The sequence below is a fragment of the Carassius auratus genome, chromosome 10 (assembly GCF_003368295.1).
Source record: "Carassius auratus strain Wakin chromosome 10, ASM336829v1, whole genome shotgun sequence".
Taxonomy (NCBI): domain Eukaryota; kingdom Metazoa; phylum Chordata; class Actinopteri; order Cypriniformes; family Cyprinidae; genus Carassius; species Carassius auratus.
Window position 1 is genome coordinate 2,461,949 of NC_039252.1, and position 19,916 is coordinate 2,481,864.

The following is a 19,916-nucleotide window of genomic DNA, read 5'->3' on the forward strand; positions in this document are numbered from 1 at the left end:
CACTTTTTTAACCGGCTTCAGGAGATTTGGGAGTTTTCTCAACTTCTTTTTTTCAGTTTATACAACAAAAAGTTGAGAAAACTCAAAACTCTCCTGAAGCTGGTTGCTTAGTTTTCTCAACTTTTTCCAGTGTGTGCTTTCACACAATTAGCTACTCAGTTTGTAGCTTATTCCCACTGAACTTTGACCAAGGAAGGAGGGAGGCATGTAGAGAGAGAGAGAGAGAGAGAGAGAGAGATTTGCTTACACTCTAGCTCTAAGAAATGGAGAGAGAGAGAGAGAGAGAGAGAGAGATGTCCTGGAACCTTGAGCAGCTCGAGCACTGTGATTGGTTTGTTCTGTGAAGCCCCGCCCCCGGTCAGTGGACCCCTGAGTCACTAAAGCAGAGGCTGAGATGCTGTGTGTGAATCAGAAACAACACCAAGTTACCTGTGCAAAACTCTAGTGCTGCTGCGGTCAGCATGCTGCTGGATATACTCCTCGTCCTTCATCTCCAGGTGCTAGTCGTAGCATCTTCATCCTCCGCTGAGGAAGAAGAGAGCAGTGAGAGGGATGCCCAACACAGTAAAGGTGAGCAGATCTGCCTGTGTCTGTACAATCAGAGCATCCATCAGTGTAACTGTGTGTAACTGTGTGTAAAAGAGCAAGCCTGCTGCTTCTCCAGACTTTATTCAAATGTTAAGGAAGTAAACGAAAAATTGGAAGTGCTGAAACATGCATGGCATGAACTTTTATATTTAAATAATGAAGAGGTTAGTCAAATATTCATAGACAGATTCAACAGACACGACCATACAAATGAAAACTTGTTCAGTAAAAAAACCTGTAAATGATGAAAGTGTGATTAAGATCTGTTTCAGCAGAGTTAAGACTGTTGACTTTGGGTGGTTACTGGCTTTCATCTATATGTACGGCTCTCTGATTTTAACACAACAGGTGATATGATGATATCCACATAATCTACATGAGCAATTATCAGCTCAACAGCACCTTGAGCATATAATCTGTTATATGATGCAAACACTTCTTCACAAGATTTGCTGATCGATGATCAAGGCGTGTATTTACTGCCGTATGTTGCTGTAGTTAATGTTTGATTGGCTTATTGTAAAAAAGCCCATAAAGCAAGATATTATTGATAATGAGTGAATGAGGATACAAAGAAACAGCAAAGAGGAAAGTCCTTCATTCAGGGTCACTTGAATAGTGCAGAAAATAAATACAGAGACAGAAAAGACAGAAATAAAGAGACGACCTCCAGGAGAGTAACATTTTTTGCATGCTGTGAGTCAATGTGACACGTTGATCAAATATTCCTGGATGGCGGTACCCATGAGCTGTCTGTGGTTGGAGAGCGTTTGGTCTACGTGCCGCTCGCAGTGTCCCAGCATCTCCAGCTCAGCTGATGATGTCACTGCTTCCCATAAACACACATCCTGATTCTGACGAAAACCTCACCAACACAGAAATCAAAAATAAAACGCATATTTTTGTGTTTTACTCCACGTAATACTGCACAAAGTGTCAAGTAAGTCTAATCCGCTGTGATTTGCCTGGCTCACTGTTCAGAACTGCTGGATATTCTCTGTATGTGTAAGCATGGGTAAATATGAGCATGGGAAAGATTGTCCAGTCTCAGGAATGAAGTCATCAGTCGGAATAATGTATAAAACAGCTTTGCCACATGAAAATAACTAGCTCTAACTATAATATAATTAATAAAAAATCACATACAAACTCACATTTCCAAAAAGCTATATTGTACCGTTTTAAAAGAGTTATATAGAGGCAAACTAGTCATTGTCAGTGTTAATGTTAATGTGTTAATGAGTGCAAGCTGCAGAGAAGTGAAACTAGAAGCGTCATGCAACGGGAGAGTGATGTAGTTAGGAATATCCAGAAGTTATTGTCCTTCACATTTACAGTAAATCATGGATTAGCTCTTATTTCTCTTATATACTTGTTTTAATGACTTCTACCTGTTGCAATAATACTTGAATGATATGCTAAATGTTTCATAATCTTTCATTCTGATTCATATTATGACCTCAGTTAAATATGGCCAGAAGTGACGTTCAGAACTGAGAAGAAAGTGGTGATGAAATCATTTTTACTCAGAAATTAGTAATAGACTTCACAATAGATTACAAAGAAACAGCAAATTCCGAAGTAGAAACACTGAAAATGTATTTTCTTGGAAGATATTCAGTAATAATCAATTGCTTTTCTTGCAGTTTTTATTTTTTTACTCAGTGCTGAGATCTCTGTATTTGGTCTGATTTTGAAATCTGGGCGGTATGGGCTTCTCTGGCCGTGGCTTGAGCTGTGAATTGTTCTGTTTTAGCGTAGCAGGCTGTGCTAGCATTAGCGCTGGTGTAAGTGAGCAGCGAAGCACATAAAGCTCTCATTCACTCAGCTGATGAACGAGGGATTGTGTGTGTGTGCTGATGTGTGTGAAGAAGGAAAAGATACTGTTCTGTTCTTACAAACCTGTTCTCACGGTTCCTTCATCTACCTGTGCCTGCTCCAAATCAGTTTGTCCCATAACTGTAACAGAACATTATAGCAGCATGTTAGTACAGTAATCTCAGATATTATTATTATTAATATGGTAATTTATGTAGTACACTAAAAAGTTTGTTGAAGTTCACCTAACTAGAGATCCAAGCTTCTGCTTCATAGTCTTCATGATATTTGTAGTTGATTAGACTTAGGATCCAGCTTGGAGTCTTGTTTTACAGAGAGTTACCAGAATTTCAGACCCTGGAGCACAAAAACAGTCTTACGTCTCTGGGGTGTATTTGTAGCAATAGCCAAAAATACATTGCATGGGTCTTAATTATTGATTTTTCTAAAATCATAGGGATATTAAGTAAAGAGCATGTTCTTTGAAGATATTTAGTAAGTTTCCAACTGTAATATATCAAAACTAAGGGACTTTTGGACAATTTTCTCGGTGTTCTTCCCTGACACAGTGTCTGTCCATCTCTTACAGGTTCTTCTCATCAGCAGCACTGGGGTTACCATGGTAACTATATACTGTAACCACACACATTCAGTTGTGAATCTAACTCATCTAAGTCTTAGTTAACACTGCAATATAATACTGTGAGTGAAGGGAAACATCATTTATGTGACGTGTAGCGCTTATTTTATTAGATTAGAAAGTAGAGTAAATTCTATGTTCATTTAATAACATGAATAATAATAATAATGCAATCAGATTCACAAATTAAAATCCGGTTTACAATCATGGAACTATGCAATAGTAGTAAGAGACATTAACATGTGCATAATACAAATACATAATCAGTAGATACTGCTAGAAACTGTGTGTTATAACATGTCTGATATATATTGATCTAGAAGGTGAAACATGGGACAATGCACCAGTGTTTCAGTGATTCAGAGACTTACTCATAAACACTCACATCTTTGTTCCCGTGTGAAACTGTATCGGATCAAATTTATCGAGTCATGAATAAAACTCACGTTTTATACTAACTGCTAAAGCACCAAAAGCTAAAACAAATGAATGTAATCAGACTTTAAATGTGTCATCTCACAAATATTCTAAAACAAATACAACCGAAAACAACATACAGTATATAAATATAATAGTTTTTCAGAAAGATTAGTTTACTTTAGCACATATTGATGGTAAAGTGTGTGAGTTTACTGCTTTACTGTGTGTCGGGTGTCAGTATCAGATCTTGTGATGTAAGCCTTGTGTCCTTTGACAGTCTGTTTCCATCATGAGCTTTTCAATCACTTATTTGTATTGTATTTTAACCGAGCTGTGCAAGTTCTTCGCTGTACTAGTTTGCTGCTCACTTTAAACATTACAGATTGTAATTTGCTCAAAAACACAAGTCACTAAATGACCGTTCAGAAGAAAACAAAGTAAAAGTTGCCAATAGTCTTAGCTATTCATGTAATGCAACAATGTTTTATCAGTGAGACTTTATAATAACCTATAATATAAGACGAGTCATATAAATCAACGTGTGAAAAACAACAACTGTTTGTTTGTTAATGTATTAGGGTTAGGGTTGTTGACATGAACTAGCATGCATTAGTAAATGATGGACTGTTATTGTGTGTTTCTACTTTATCTGTCTTTTTATGTTTATTATAATGCATTGTTATCAGGCTCTGGAAAATGGCCTTGGCTTTTAGAAAGGCAGTATACAAATAAAACGTGTGTAAAAATGTCATCAGTTAACTTTTAAATAAAATGATATTGTTAAGGCTGTTGTGTGTTAATGATTTCTTTGTCTGGTTCAGATCAGGACGCCTGGTTATCTGCGTTTGAACACTGCAATGGAAAATCTCAGTCTCCGATCAACGTAGACACTCATAAGGTTTCCTTTGAGTCCAGACTGCCTCGGGTTAAACTGGAGGGGTACGATCTGACCGACTCTCACACTCTTACCCTCATCAACAACGGACACACACGTGAGTCCAGGCCCTCTCACACCAAACACAATCAGACTGAACTGTTCACACCAGAGCGGCACATGTGTTATTACATATTTATGAAATAAAGAAACAAGCACGATTTCAGTTCTGTGTGTTTTGATGATGAAAGAGGAAACTATTGTTAGTTTGCACAAGTCTCCTTTTTTGTTAGATATCTCCTGTGGAACAAACATTAACAGTAAATATATAGTGTAAGTACAATATACTGTAAGTAACACTTTAATTTAAGGACCAGCTCTCACTATTAACTAGTATGCGTGTTACTAGCAGATTGGCAGTTTATAGTGCTTATGAAGCACATCAATGCCATATTTAAGATTCCTGAATGTGACCCATACCTAAACTTGAAAACTATACATTATTACCAACAATTAATAAGCATTAAATGAGTTTTTTTTTTTATTAGGCAAGAGAGCAAATTCAAGTATGGCCTTCTTTCGTGCTGTTGTTTTTCAACAAGCAAGACGATAAATTGAGTAATAAAGGTTTTAGACAGATTTTTGCTTCACCAAGATAATTGTTACAAATTAAGTCAAAACAGAATCAATCATTGCATCTTTTGTTTTATATCTTAATGCATGTGGTTTTTGACAGAGTCAGTTGAGTCAGTGACTTAATCATGTTTCATTCTTGTAGGAAAGAGTGTATTTCATCAGATTAATTGAGGAAATGGTGTTCAGAAAGTCAGTTTTACACTTTATACCAAAAATTTACCATTTTAAAGACAATGCTTAAAATGCAAACACAGTTTATGGACTTTATTTACCATCTGTTTTTGCTGCTGACTTAAATGCCATGATTAAAAGAGCGTACTCTATTTGAAGGAATGGGTTGTCAGAAATAAAAACACATGTTGTGTGTGTTCTTCCATCAGTGCAGCTGAGTCTGCCGAGCAGCATGCGTATCACGAGGGGATTCGATCAGGTTTACGTCGCAGCCCAGCTTCACTTCCACTGGGGAACTAAAGAGGTCCCTGGCTCAGAGCACACCATAGATCATGTTCATTTCCCTGCCGAGGTGAGCCGAGCTGAAGAAACACGCTTTAATGCTCTCTCTAAATCCAGACATCCATTTAGAGATCATGTAGTTGGCCCAGTCTTTCCAGAACATGAGTTGCATAATGTGTGACATATTGCATGAACACATGCCCACCCCAATTTCCTCTTTCCTCAGATCCACGTGGTTCATTATAACTCCAAATACTCAAGTCTGGCGGAGGCTGCCAGTAAAGCGGATGGACTGGCAGTGTTAGGAGGATTCATAGGTGTAAGTCTTCTGGCTGCACCAAAGTTTTCCAAGTAAAACAGTATGGTTTGATCAATCCCAATAAAGTCTTTGCAATGCATTTATTAGTATCTCTGTTTGACTTTTCCCTCAACAGATTGGCCTTCATGACAATGACAACTATGAGAAGATCCTGTCTGCATTATCAGACATCAGCATAGAGGGTAAGAAACTAATAACCGTCAACATAGAAAACGTCCAGCATAAAGCACCAGCCTGATCTGATGCTCTTGTTTTCAGAGTCAGACACTGAGATTCCTGGGTTTAATGTGCGTCATCTTCTGCCGGACAGCCTGGACAGGTTTTATAGGTACAGCGGGTCGCTCACGACCCCTCCGTGCTTTCAGACGGTCAGCTGGACTTTGTTCAACGACTCCATCAGAGTCTCAAGAAGACAGGTCAGACTATTCCCACGAGAGCATCATGTCATTTACAGCCCTCGCTCATCTAACCCAGTCTTGTTTCTCTGTATTAGCTGGCAGCTTTGGAGGACACACTGAAAACTGAACACAACAAGCTTTTGTCCAAAAACTTTAGAGCTCCACAGCTTCTGCATGGGAGAAAAGTGCTGGCATCTTTCCACACAGGATCCACTCCAAGAAGTACGTGCAGTCTGTGCTAGGCCTTTTAGCTCTTTATACCTTATTGTGCTGCAGTTTACAGCTGCCCCATGATTTGTTTTTGTCTGGATATATTTTTAATAGAAACACAAAAAGGTTACATTATCGAATGAGGCGTATGTGTGTACACTGACAAACATCTCGGCGGATGTGTACACTGAGATTGTTTTTACTTTTTTGTTTCCAAACTCTGATTCTATGTTCATTTTGTACATAACTGACATACAGTCTATAATAATGTATTATGCAATTGGAAAAAATGTTGTTCCCTGTATCTTTATCCTATTAAAAAGGTTTAATAAGTTAATTTATTAAACCAGTTATTTAACCAGGCAAGTCCATGAAGAACAGGTTTTTATTTTCAATAACAGTCTGGCAGGAGAATTAATATCCACTGAGAAACACACAAACTTATTACAACACATCAACAGATTAAGCCAGGTGTTTTGAAGTTCGGCGTTGTGTAATTGTTTGGAAATGACGTTGTACAATGTAACACGTACACACAATAAGAATGTAAGTAGTTAAAGACATTTGATATAAAGTGGCTTCAGAGCTACCGTTCAACCGACATCCAAATGTGACTTGGTTTAATATTTAGTATTTAAAACAATGCCAGTTACTTCAAGTTAATATTCAGTTAAACTGCACACACTCAGATTCAGATCATGACACAAGCTTTGAAACGCCGACACTGAATTAACATTACTAGCAGAATAATGACTGTGTTACAGCAGGAAGTTCATTGGTTGTTACTTGTTTATTTCCTGTTGAAACAATCTGTACTGTACAGTCAGTATGTATTAGTGAATGTATATTTGTGTTGTGTGTTACAGTAGTCGGTGAAGCTCCATCTGAAACACAGGATAATAATATAATGGAATCTAACGGTAAGAATGTATCTTTTACTGCAGGATGTAAAAACGGTTTATTTCATAGTGCTAATATGGTTTAATTTTCCATTTTCCGTCCTTACTGAAGCTCTCTCCCTGACAGCAAGCAGTTTCGGCCCAGGTCTGGCCCACATCTGGCCCACAGGGATTTCATTCGGGTCAGATGTGGGCCGGATCTGGGCCAGCACTATGTTGCTGTCTGGGGTGAGTGACAGTATAATGAACACAATATAAACACGTTTAAAGGTTGTTTTTTTCTCACAGGACAAATTCTGGCAATTATCTTTGGGGTTCTGTTTGCTGTCACATTGCTGGTCTCCTCTGTGTACACATATCGACAGAGAAAAAAATACTCAAAGTATGTTCATATCCATCTCTGGTTCATCACCAACTCATTTGACTTAATTCTGTATGTGTTCGTAAACTTTTAATACTCTCTGCTTTTCAGAAAGCAGACAGTACAAAAGACTAAACATGCTTTTCTCTTTTGTCTCTTTTTCTCTACAGGTTTAAAAAAGACTCTAAGCAAAATGTTATTTATAAACCAGCTGCCGTTGAAAAAGACAAAGATCAAACCTCTGTTACTGTATCATAAACCACATATTTATCCAGAAACTTGTTTTGTCTTGTTTGAGTAAGACTTTGAAAGAAATTGTTTGCAAATTAGTAGAAATGGCTGCATACAGTAATGTAATATGTTATTACATACCTGGGAAAAAAAGCCCAAGCCCAAAATGAGTAAACACTAAGCTTTTAATTGTCTTTACCACAAATTATTGGTCAGGAAATGAGTAAAATGTAAGCAAATGCACTACTTAAAAACCTACTGCCGTCTCAGAAAGACATCAAAGACAGAATGAGGTTTTTGTCAGAACATGAGACGTTTGATTCAGAGGAGAGCAGAGATTTGTGGACTGATGAATCATGATAAATCATGAGCCGTGGTGATGCAGCAGAGATCTGGGGAGAGATATGATGATGATATATCTCTAGCACAGCAAAGCATGGAGGAAGACATGTCGGTGTGAGGAGCTGATCTCTGTGAAAACTCAATAAATGCATTTACATTAGGCGGGGGTTTGACTTACATTTGGGGGATACATAAAGCCATTCTGCTTAAAGAGGCAAACCGACACAGGAAGTGCTCATATTACCAAGTCTTAGACATTGTTAGACATAGTACAAGCTAGAAAAAGAAGTAATAAATAAAGAGAAAGTTTTTTTTTTCTTTTGTCCATGAAGCCAAGTAGCTTCGAAAGAGATTAGTTTTTAGCTGTCGCTTGAGAATTATAAGAGATTCCTGATAGTGGTGGGAAGATCATGCCACCAGCCAGGAACGGTGAAGGAGAATGTTCTGGAAAGTGATTTTGAGCCTCTGTGATGGTACTACGAGGTGTCGCTCACCAGCAGATCTGAGACTTCTGGAGGGGATGTAGACACGTGATAGTGAGTGAAAGCAGGAGGGTGCTGAGTCTGTGGCTGTTCCTATATGCAAGCGTCAATGTCTTGAGCCGGTAGCCAGTGTAAGGAGATAAAGTGAGGTGTAACACGGGCTCTTTTGGGCTCATTGAAGACCTGTGGTGCCACTGCGTTCTGAATCATTTGTAGAGGTTTGATTGTGCTTGATGGAAGTCCAGCCAGAAGAGCATTGCAGTAGTCCAGCCTAGAAATGACCAGGCCCTGGACAAGAATATGTGCAGCATGCTCCGTTAGGAAAGGCCTGATCTTTCTGATGTTGTGCAAGATTGAGCAGTCTTAGCAATGTGGTCTTTAAAGGTCAGCTGGTCATCTAAGATTACACAGAGATTTCTAACCAAAGTTAATGGGGGTAATTGCAGAATAACCTAGCTGGAAATATATATATATCCATATATGGTCATTTTGGTTGATGACCAGTATGACCAAACAAACAACACCTGAGGGTTAAAAAACCAAAAGGGGAAGGCTAAGTAACATCCTAAGATACTATATGTGTGCAGTTTTTGCTAAGTTTCTGACCAGTGATTTGTGATTAAAATGATTAAGACCATTAAAATTACTAATGTTATGTCAGGTTTGATATTGCCCACTTTTTCATTTTTTTATTTTCTTTTTTGCCCTGTGTGTATGTGTCTGCATTTTTTTTGTACATAAATGTCAAAAAAAAAAAAAAAAAACATTTTTTAAATTTTGTCTTATTAATACATTCACCTACAAGATGTCTATAATGGTTTTCTAACAGTATCTGAGCAGAACCTAGTTTAGATATAGACAGACCCAGATAGTAACCACCGCCTCTCTCTCCAGTCAGACTTCAGATACTATACTTGAGTCTTGACACAATTTCAAAATTGTAAGTGTATAATGACTCCGTGAAGCCATGTTGTTTTGAGTCTATGTCAGAACAGACTGTTATTTACTGCACGAAACACGGTCCAGAACACTAAACATTCACACGCAGACTCCTGTCAGCACCAGCAATGTTCGAGATCATTAAACTTTGAATTTGGAAAAGCCATGAGTTAACTTGTGTTATATATAAGTCATGACAGGTCATGTAGAGGTGAGTATTTCAACACAATTCTTTTGAAGACTGACTGTGAAGCATGCAATCGTATGCATTGGGCGGGTCACGGGGTCAGTTCTCACATTTCAGTAAGATATTTACTAAAGGGCAGAGGTCACATGACTCTGAGAGCCTAAAAGCCACAACTAACAAGTCAAGTGATTGAATGCACATGAGTGAATGCAATAGCTAACTGCTGAAACAGATTTTACAGCATTGATTTGGTTAATGTCACTTACCAAAAAAAATAAAATAAAAATTACATTAAAGATATAGTTCTTCTACAATTTACAATTCTGCCATCATTTCTCATCCTCATGTTGCTCTAAACCTGTACGAGTTTCTGGTAACACTTTAGTGTAAGGACCAGTTCTCTCTATTATTATCGAGTTGTTTATTAGCATGCATATTATTAACATATTGGATGTTTATAAAGAATATATTCTGTGTGAGCATATTCTACATCTCTAATCCTACACAATACCTGAACTTAACAACTATTAATAGGCAGATAATTAGGAGTTAATTAATTGCGCCTTAAAGTGTGACTGAATTTATTTCTTTACACAGAAGTAGATCTTTCGGAGAATGTTAGTAACCAAAGAGTTTTTTTCCCCATACTATGAAAGTCAATGGGATCCAGAAACCTGCACACTTTCTTCAAACTATGGTTTTTTACATTCAACAGAAGAAACTCAAACAGGTTTAGAACAACTTAATGATGACAGAATTGATATTTTTGTCTGAACTATCCCTTTAATCTGCTGTGCATATGATACCCATTTACTAATGTTAATAAACTGGACATTATTTTGCAATGCTCCACAAACATCCTCCTAACCTTATGAAAACTAAGATTTATGATTCACATAAATGTGTAGCATATATTCTAAATATTTAGCTTTCCCCCCAAAATAACTCCACGAAACATCCATGAAATGATTACCAGGGTTTGTTTTATATTTTTGTCAAATCAATTTTGCATATGAACAGTAATCTGATTCTCTGTTTGGCACATCATATTCTTAGAAACTTTATAAAGCAGCATTAAAATGTTACATTATTACAAGAAGTCATTTTGTACTTGAAATACAGGAAAGCACCGAGTTTTTGTGTCCAATATACAGAACATGACGAGAGCTCCATCTGTATGTAATGTAGACCAGAAACCTCTCCCAACTTCACTGCGGTCTGTGATGTACCGTAATGAGCGTGTGCTGGATGAGCTTTCAGAATATCAGACTGGAAAACGCTCATGTGTGAGTAAATGCAGTGATGTTAGTGTGCTGGGTTAGCAATTAAAGCTATGTTAGTGTGACTCACTGATGAGAAGACAAGTGTGGATCTACATTCAGCAGCGCAGAGTAAGTGTCCGATAACACGTCTGAAGCACATGTGTGACCCAGAACCACAAAACCAGTCATGAGGGTCCGCTTATTACAATTGAGATTTATACATCATGAATAAATAAGCTTTCCATTGATGTCTGGTTTGTTCGGAGGACAATATTTGTCTGAGATACAACTATTTGAAAATCTGGAATCTTGAGTGAGCAGTAAAATCTAAATATTGAGAAAATCATCTTTAAAGTTGTTTAAATGAAGATCTTAGCTATGCATATTACTAATAAAAAATTAAGTTTTGGCATTTAAGAATATAGATAATTTTGACCCATATAATGTATTGTTGGCTTTTGCTACAAATATACCATATATATGTAAATTATGACTGCATTTGTGCTCCAGGGTCACATATGAACACGGACAGAAGATTCTGTTAGATATGGAAAGACTGCATTCAATTGTCAGAAATACATTGAAAATTGAGTTTTTCAATTGCTTTGTGATTCCTGTTCTCTACAGATGTCTAATGACTATATTGATGAAAAACGATCACCAAGCATCAATCTGTCCTGCATAATTACACAGAAATGGTTAAGACATTTGTTGTTTGAAAAAGTAAAAAGTTTTCCTTCCACAAAACATATAATGTGTTTCAAAATGTACAAAGCTATTATGAAAACTCTTCAAGGTTTTAAAGGCAGTAAATGGAAATGCTCTGGACTTCACACATGTATGAGTGCAGTAATAATGAGAAGATGAGTAAAAGAGGGTGAAACTGATGCTCTGTTTGATTCAGAACATACAGGACCTCAGCAAATAAAAGTCAAAACTACAAACATTCACAAGAAGAGCTGGACAGTGATGCTTTTAAAACAATAATATTAGAGATCTGTCTTATTGATTTGCATTCAGATCAAGCTATTTACAGTGTTTCTGTGAGTCTGATGGCCGTCGGCCCCGTGGAGATGGCTGATGCTGGACGGGACGTGTCTGGATCCCCTCAGGGTTTGAGCTGGTGATCGGGCTCTTCATTCACTCCAGCTGCAGACTCAGTCCATCTGTCATCCTAGATCTCACTAGGCATGACCAAAACCATCTTAGGACGATTCCCCCTCCGCTTTCCTGCCTGCAGAAACAACCGAGAGCAGACACAATTAGACAGACCTTTCAAGGGCCTGGCACTGTGTGTCCAGTACTGCACCGATCAGACACAGACTCCTTTGAAAGACTTTTTAAATGTCTTTTTACCTTCAAATATGGTACACTGAGGTCTGACAAGGAGAAAGACTTGTGTTTCTCTCTCATGCACGTGTACAATGATCCACTGTAATTACGACAGAGTTCACTCACTTAATTGTAGGGGGCTCCAAACACACTTAAATATACTAAATTACACAGAACAGCTTTACCGGGACACTACACTATTTTCGAAAATAGGCTCATTTTCTAACTCCCCTAGATTTAAACAGTTGAGTTTTACCGTTTTTGAATTCATTCAGCTGATCTCTGGGTCTGTCAGTAGCACCTTTAGCTTAGCTTAGCATAGATCATTGAATCGGATCAGACCGTTAGCATCTCGCTCAAATGACCAAAGGGTTTCAATATTTTTCCAATTTAAAACTTGACTCTTCTGTAGTTCATCTGTAGTTCTTCACTTCTGTACTAGGACTGACAGAAAAAAGAAAAGTTGTGATTTTCTAGGCTGATATGGCTAGGAACTATACTCGATGCTAACGGTCTAATCAGATTCAATGATCTATGCTAAGTTAAAAGTGCTACCGTCAGACCCGGAGATGAGCTGAATGGATTCGAAACAGTAAAACTCAACTGTTTAACTCTAGGGGAGTTGGAAAACAAGTCAGTTTTAAAAAATAGTGCAGTGTTCCTTTAAGAATAAAGTAGAAAATATCTTGCATTCCCAATCATGCCTATTATTAATATATTGGCTGTTTATAAAGACTTCTTACGAGTTCCAAATTCTGGAGAAACTCAACCCGGGAGCATATTTTTAATTTTATAATTAAAACAATTTTTAGCGGTAAAAATAAAACTGAGAATTGAGAAAGCGCAGTAAAGACGTGCAAATAAATCAAACATCTTCAGACAGGTTCTTTATAAATAACTATTTCAAATACATGGCATACTAAAACTGCAATAGCGTGTCCTAAACTCATTCTCAATAAAATTACTGTGTGTGCTTATTATGATTACAGTATTATTATTTCTTCAGCTGATCTGAGCCTGTGGCAAGAACTGCCATATAATCAGAAAACACCATCTTTCAATTTACTTCAGTGCTCTTAGAATTCAATCTTAAGTTCTCAAATCATTTTTAAAGAAATGTATAAGAATGTTCCTATGCACAGTTCTTGGAAAACCACAAAAAGGAAACAGTCAGGAAACGTCAGAGGAAACAATATAATGTATATATAATGAATGAAGTTACAGTGTTTTTACTAAAGTCTAAATGACTAGATTGATTGGAGCGGAGTTTGACAGCCCTGCTCTTAGGCTGATATCTGTAAAGTGTGTGAATGTCCTGTCTTACGTGTGCAGACAGCACTGAGGCTGTGTAGTGATCCTCCAGAGGAGAAGAACGCCCAGACGCCCATCAGCAGCGTAATGACGTACACAGGAGGCAGACTGCCCTCATACAGCGGATTCAGCAGCGACTGATACAAGGGAAGACACAACACGTCTTTCAGACCAGGAGCACAGTAAGTGGATCTGAACTGGACACATTTCATATTTGAGATGCATGGTAATGGATGATAAAAACAGGACCGAAGTCTCTGAGCAATAATGCTTCCTGGAGAGTTCACAGACTCAAATAACCCGAGCGGTGTGTATGAAAGTGAAACAGTAGTGTGATGCTCTGGTAATGTGAAGCTCTCCTGCTGCATCCAGAGGAAACATCACCTTAAAAGAAAACAGCACCTCCATGTGATCTCACACGTCTGGGGTAACTTTACACCATCACAAGCTCCAGCGCTCAGATGTACATTCATCAAGCTATGAGAATCTCTAACGACAGGATTTCTAACCTGAACCTGAGCTGACTTGAGGTTGATGTGAAGTAATGGATGTGGACAGTGAAAGTGTGTGTCCATGTGAAGCTCACCAGGCCAGCGACTAACAAGTGTAGAGAGACGACGGCAGCGATGACCCACCAGCGGCTCTTCTCACAGCCCTCGAAGAACAGCACACCCCAAAACGTGTGCAGCAGCGTCAGCGCCAGCGTCATCAGCGCTGCAGACATCAACACACTGCATCACCTACAGCCAAATATACTAAAACAACTAAATATACTAAAACTCGGCATGTGTGACCCTGCCCCACAAAAGCAGCCATAAGCAGCACAAGCATATTTGTAGCAACAAAAAAAAAAAACATGGCATGTGTCAAAATGATCAAGCTTTCTTTTATGTCAAAAATCAGTAGGATGTTAAGTTAAGAACATGTCACATGAAGATATTTAGTAAATATCCTACTGTAAATATCTCAAAACTTAATTTTTGATTAGTAATATGCATTGCTAAGAACTTTGTTTGGACAACTTTAAAGTTTTTCTCAATATTTAGATTTTTCTGCTCCCTCAGATTCCAGATTTTCAAATAGTTTCTCAGCAAAATATTGTCCTCCGAACAAACCACACATCAATGGAGAGATGATTTATTCTGCTTTCAGGTGATGTATAGATCTCAGTTTAGAAAAATTGACCCTTATTTGTGGTTATAGAAAATTGTACATTCATAATGAATTTGTAAATGGAGTTATAAGATTTCACCAGGTCCAGAAATCACTTTAAATTAGTTTCTTTCTTTTTTTAAATAAAAACCTGGCCCAGTTAAAAACACTGCCCTGAAGAAAGATGTGTCTCCACTACTGAATACATCTCTTTCTTGTGTCTTTTTTTGAGAAAGAGTTTCATCCAGGTTTGAAATGACATGAAAGAGAGTAAATGATGACAATTTCTGATGATCATTTGTTTCCTTTTAATAAATAACAAGAGTTTTTAAACCTTCTGGACTAAAGAACTTTCAAACTAAAGGATTTTACATTATTATTTTTTAATTTCCCCCCAAAATGATTGCACTCTCAAATAGCAGTTTCTAGTCAGCACTTCAGAAATGAATAACTCTTATGATTTTTCCAGGCCTGGAAACCACAGTTTTATAATGTCCTGATATTCCTGGGGTTTTCAGGACTGTGGGAAGTCTGTTATTATAAACAGTTAAAAACTGTGTAGCAGTGTAGTAATATATAACAATATTAAACCTGAAGAAAAACAATTAAGGGATAAAACGAACCAAAATTAAGTGAAAAAAACAATCTGAAAGTTAGGGATGTCTGCCAAAAAGTTCTTACATTAGCATTATGATTATAAACATAACATGTAAATTATAATATTTAAAAACTGAACCAATCAAGAACCTTTCATCTTGTTTTTCAATGCTAGCTTCTATATTTCATGGCCAAATCCAGGATAAAATATGAAAGTAGTGTTGTGTTTTTCACACAAATAAATTTTTGTGAGTGACCTCTGTCACCATCAGGGGTCAACCAAGTGATTATTAAATAAAGATTACATCTTTCCCCAACAGCAGGACTGGTTTGTGTCGTTTGCCAAGTGCTCTGTCATATGTTGACACACAAACAGCACATCTGAAAGCGGTTGGAAACCGTTGATTACTCATGGCCCATGAGGCTTTGCAGGAGCTCACCTGCTGTAATGAAGTAATACTGTGAGTCTCCGAAGATGCCGACCGTCCCGGGCCCCAGAGAGTCAGACAGGACGTTGATCATCGAGAACGCCCCACTCATGATCCCAAAACCCAGCCCGGCCACTGCACACAAAACACACACGCGCTGACACCGCTGAGATCCTGACAGCCACACGACACACAACAACAGCCACACACTTTACCGTAAGCCATCTGTCGCACAGAAATAGCTGAAGTGTCCTCATCACTGATGGCTGCCAGACCCTCGGTGGCCTTCCTGATGATCAACACAAGAGTAAGAATGAACACGGTCACCTGACAGCAGGGAAACTGCTCCAGTTTGACATTCACAACTAAAACACATGAAGCAATCTTTATTCCTCACAACAGAATCATGGCATCTGTCACTTTCAGAACTTAACGTAAGACCGCACAGGAAACATTACTTTTTAATGCAATGCACAACTTTGCTTCCATAACATTACTTTTGAAAAGAAAACATACAAAATACACATTTAGCATTTTCAACTTGATTGTATCCAATCTTCAGATTTCTGTTCTGGAAGAGTATGCACATAGGTGCACATTTAATTAGATACTGCCTCGTTTGCATATATAAAGAGTTTTTCTAATGGAAACTAGACTGAAGGTTTGTGCTGCTGGATTTCTTATGTATGGTGCACATCAGCGTCTCACCTGAGCAGTCTGTAGTAGGCGAAGCGAAACACTTCCTGGAGCAGGACCGAGAAGAAGACCCCAAAAATCAGCAGATCCCTCTGAAGCCTGAGATCCTGTGAGTTACTGGCCTTGATGGAGATGAACCACACCAGAGAGGACAGGAGCAGAGACAGCAGCCAGAAGAAGGCCCTGAAACACACACACACACACACACACACACACACACACACTTCTGAAGACCTGACACATGCCATCAGCAACAACTCTACAACACAGACACTTTACAACTCCATTAATGAACACTTGAACAGAAATGGCACGGAAACGAGGATTATACTTGAATGTTATGTTAAACACATAAAGACAGATGTCTGCCCAGTATCTGATTGTCTCTTCCAAAGAAGTACAGAAGAAGAGGCTAGTACCACGGTCCTCTGGTGTACTCCACGGAGTAATTGGTGAATAAATATAAACATACTGAGGTTTGATCACGTGACTCACCCTGCGATCAGAATGATGACTCTTAACGGGTCTCTGGCGATGGTGAACACAAACAGGGAGAAAGCTGGACCGAAAGCGATGAAAGCACATCCAAAAAACACTGCCACAGTCATCCTGATGAGACTGTCCCGTCAGATAATGATCAACAACAGATCTCTGACAGAACCAGTCCAAACCTACAGCACTGCTGGGACACTAAACTGAGACTAAAACAGAGAAAGTTTAAACCTGATCTTCTCATCAGCAGCCGCACAATAACACACGGAAATCACAGTATTAATCTCATATACAGACAGATAAAGAATCGCGCCGTCAGAGCTAATCAATCCGAGTATATTCGCGCGGTTTATATCGTTCTTCAGCCAGCGCTTTGTTCGGTAACATTTTCAAACTTGATCATCAGTTTCTCTTTCCCGAATTAAAAAACACACGCGACACTTCCGAGAGCTTTTGTTTGGTGTAAAGATCGGGTTGCGCTTCCGGGTTCACGTGACGTGCATGTCTGCGTACTTCCGCCGCTGCGTGGCGCTGTCAGTGATAATAGGAAGATAAAGAAAATCCAGTTGCATCTGTACCATAGACAATAAAATATCTGTACATAATGTAGCACGTTTCAGTGCCGTTGTTTCAGTCTGGTCATGTAAACACTTTGTAAGCATTGAGTTTAGTCAGTAACGGTCCCAAACTGATGCCCTGTTGATGGGACAGTCTGCAGACACCGATGAGAGCAGTCAAAACTTCTGAACTGGTGCAAATGCAAACATGGGAAAATAAATGTTCTTGTAAATGTAGACCTAATATCTTGTTTAGTAGGTTACAATAAAAATGGAAGTGTCAAACAAGTGTAAATTCTTGTTTACATAACATTTATGGTTTATTTCTTCCTCTATCAAGCCACCAGCACTAGTGTGTTTCAGTGTGATTATATTGACAGTACTATTGACAGAATGAAGGCACATTACATGTCATAAAGTTCAGTTTATTCATTTTTATTTGTTGTCTTGGTTATTGCTCTGCTTATTCAGAAATCAAGTCAAGTCAAGTCACCTTTATTTATATAGCGCTTTAAACTAAATACATTGCGTCCAAGCAACAGAAGAACATTCATTTGGAAAACAGTGTCTCAATAATGCAAAATGATAGTTAAAGGCAGTTCATCATTGAATTCAGTTATGTCATCTCTGTTCAGTTGAAATAGTGTCTGTTTTAATTTGCAATCAAGTCAATGATATCGCTGTAGATGAAGTGACCCCAACTAAGCAAGCCAGAGGCGACAGCGGCAAGGAACTGAAACTCCATCGGTGACAGAATAGAGAAAAAAACCTTGGGAGAAACCAGGCTCAGAAATACCTCTAGTTTTGTTTTCCTCCAGCTGCGCTCCATTTTTCGGGCTGCTCTCTTTAGGGTGCGAGTATGCTCATTATACCATGGTGTCAAACTGTTTTCCTTAACCTTCCTTGAGCGTAAAGGAGCAACTGTATTTAAAGAGCTAGACAAGAGAGAGTCCATAGTTTTTGTTACATCATCAAGTTGTTCTGAGGTTTTGGATATGCTAAGGAATTTGGATACATCAGGAAGATAACTTAAAAAGCTGTCTTTTGTGGTAGAAGTGATGGTTCTTCGATACTTGTAACAAGAAGTAGAATTTACAATTTTGGCTATATGAAGTTTGCACAGAACTAAATAATGATCTGAGATATCATCACTTGGCTGAATAATTTCAACACTATCAACATCAATTCCATGTGACCGTATTAAATCTAGAGTATGATTTCGACAACGAGTAGGTCCTGAGATGTGTTGTCTAACACCAATAGAGTTCAGAATGGTCTGGCATCGTCATGTTGGAAAATGCAAGGTCTTCCCTGAAAGAGACGACGTCTGGATGGGAGCATATGTTGTTCTAGAACTTGGATAAACCTTTCAGCATTGATGGTGCTCATCTTTCCAGAAGTGTAAGCTGCCCATGCCCCACACACTCATGCAACCCCATCCCATCAGAGATGCTTCTGAACTGAGCAACGATAACAACTAGGGTTGTCCTTGTCCTCTTTAGTTCGGATGACATGGCGTCCCAGTTTTCCAAAAAGAACTTCACATTTTGATTAATCTGACCACAGAACAGTTTCCCACTTTGCCACAGTCCATTTTAAATGAGCCTGGGCCCAGAGATTAGACATAGCATTCATTTTAATAACTTTTTAATAACACTGCACTTCCACTCTTTCTTATGGACATCTTGAATTTTCTCACATGATTATGGGATACACTACATGAAGTGGTTTTATATTTAGTATGGGCTTTGTGCACTGTGTTGGTAATTTCTAAAAATCGAATCTGAATGTAAAATGTTTTTCTACGAGACGAAATCGGTTTAGGTCATGTTCGTTCCGTGCCTTGGTCACAATAATTGTCACAGGCAGTGCTGGCCAAAACGAAGGCCTACAGAATTGAACCTTGGAGGGATGTTGGTGCCATTGCTTGCTAATAAGACACAAAGACTCACCTTTAATGGCCAACAGGAGGTGCTACAATAAAGGGAAGCAAAAACCTCAACCATACATCATGTGATGAAACCTACTGTGGAAAACTAGTCCAAAGAGCAACTAGTTGAGAGAGATTCTCTGGAGTCTGTTATCAATAATCCAACAGCAGAGCATAGTGCTAACACAGCTTTGACTGACAGAGAATGAATGCATGGACTGATCAAATCTAGACACTGAATGCAATTCAAGTCACCTTGGAGAATTAGAAAGTGCTTTCAGGAAGTATTAAGACCAAATGATTGGCAATTTGTTTTTCATGTAATTAATGATTTTAGATTTTTTTCCCACATATTTTATGTT

The 19,916-nt window shown here is 38.3% G+C and overlaps 2 protein-coding genes across 5 annotated transcripts; one reads left to right on the plus strand and one right to left on the minus strand.

The window, feature by feature from the left end:
- Positions 1–311: 311 nt before the first annotated feature.
- Positions 312–9,774, plus strand: LOC113109541 (carbonic anhydrase 14). Of its 2 annotated transcripts, XM_026273137.1 has the most exons (11): positions 321–570; positions 2,996–3,028; positions 4,288–4,458; positions 5,357–5,499; positions 5,656–5,748; positions 5,864–5,930; positions 6,007–6,164; positions 6,242–6,368; positions 7,223–7,276; positions 7,544–7,637; positions 7,787–9,774. In XM_026273137.1, exons 1-11 carry the CDS (start codon positions 462–464, stop codon positions 7,872–7,874), a joined length of 1,137 nt encoding a protein of 378 aa, XP_026128922.1. In that variant the 5' UTR covers positions 321–461; the 3' UTR covers positions 7,875–9,774. The 2 variants fall into 2 exon arrangements, with proteins under 2 accessions (XP_026128923.1, XP_026128922.1); XM_026273138.1 differs by lacking the exon at positions 2,996–3,028 and having other exon boundaries at positions 312–570.
- Positions 9,775–10,760: 986 nt separating this feature from the next.
- On the minus strand, positions 10,761–17,549 carry LOC113109542 (gamma-secretase subunit Aph-1b-like). 3 transcript variants are annotated; one of them, XM_026273139.1, is made up of 7 exons: positions 17,071–17,547; positions 16,588–16,758; positions 16,095–16,168; positions 15,892–16,014; positions 14,289–14,416; positions 13,716–13,839; positions 10,761–12,293 (listed from the first exon to the last, which is right to left on the minus strand). In XM_026273139.1, the coding sequence occupies exons 1-7, from the start codon at positions 17,181–17,183 to the stop codon at positions 12,265–12,267; spliced, it is 762 nt and encodes a 253-aa protein (XP_026128924.1). In that variant the 5' UTR covers positions 17,184–17,547; the 3' UTR covers positions 10,761–12,264. The 3 variants fall into 3 exon arrangements, with proteins under 3 accessions (XP_026128924.1, XP_026128925.1, XP_026128926.1); XM_026273140.1 differs by lacking the exons at positions 10,761–12,293; positions 13,716–13,839 and adding an exon at positions 13,852–14,086 and having other exon boundaries at positions 17,071–17,549; XM_026273141.1 differs by lacking the exons at positions 10,761–12,293; positions 13,716–13,839 and adding an exon at positions 13,994–14,086 and having other exon boundaries at positions 14,212–14,416; positions 17,071–17,549.
- Between the last annotated feature and the right edge of the window lie 2,367 nt (positions 17,550–19,916).

Excerpts from the sequence above, each read along its gene's own strand:
- LOC113109541 (XM_026273137.1), top strand. The coding sequence starts at position 462 with ATGCTGCTGGATATACTCCTCGTCCTTCATCTCCAGGTGCTAGTCGTA. Across the intron at positions 571-2,995 it reads GGATGCCCAACACAGTAAAG|GTTCTTCTCATCAGCAGCAC; the intron begins GTGAGCAGATCT and ends CATCTCTTACAG. Across the intron at positions 7,277-7,543 it reads TAATATAATGGAATCTAACG|GACAAATTCTGGCAATTATC; the intron begins GTAAGAATGTAT and ends TTTTTCTCACAG.
- LOC113109542 (XM_026273139.1), bottom strand. The coding sequence starts at position 17,183 with ATGACTGTGGCAGTGTTTTTTGGATGTGCTTTCATCGCTTTCGGTCCA. Across the intron at positions 16,759-17,070 it reads GTCATCATTCTGATCGCAGG|GGCCTTCTTCTGGCTGCTGT; the intron begins GTGAGTCACGTG and ends TGTGTGTTTCAG. Across the intron at positions 16,015-16,094 it reads TGTGCGACAGATGGCTTACG|TGGCCGGGCTGGGTTTTGGG; the intron begins GTAAAGTGTGTG and ends TTTTGTGTGCAG.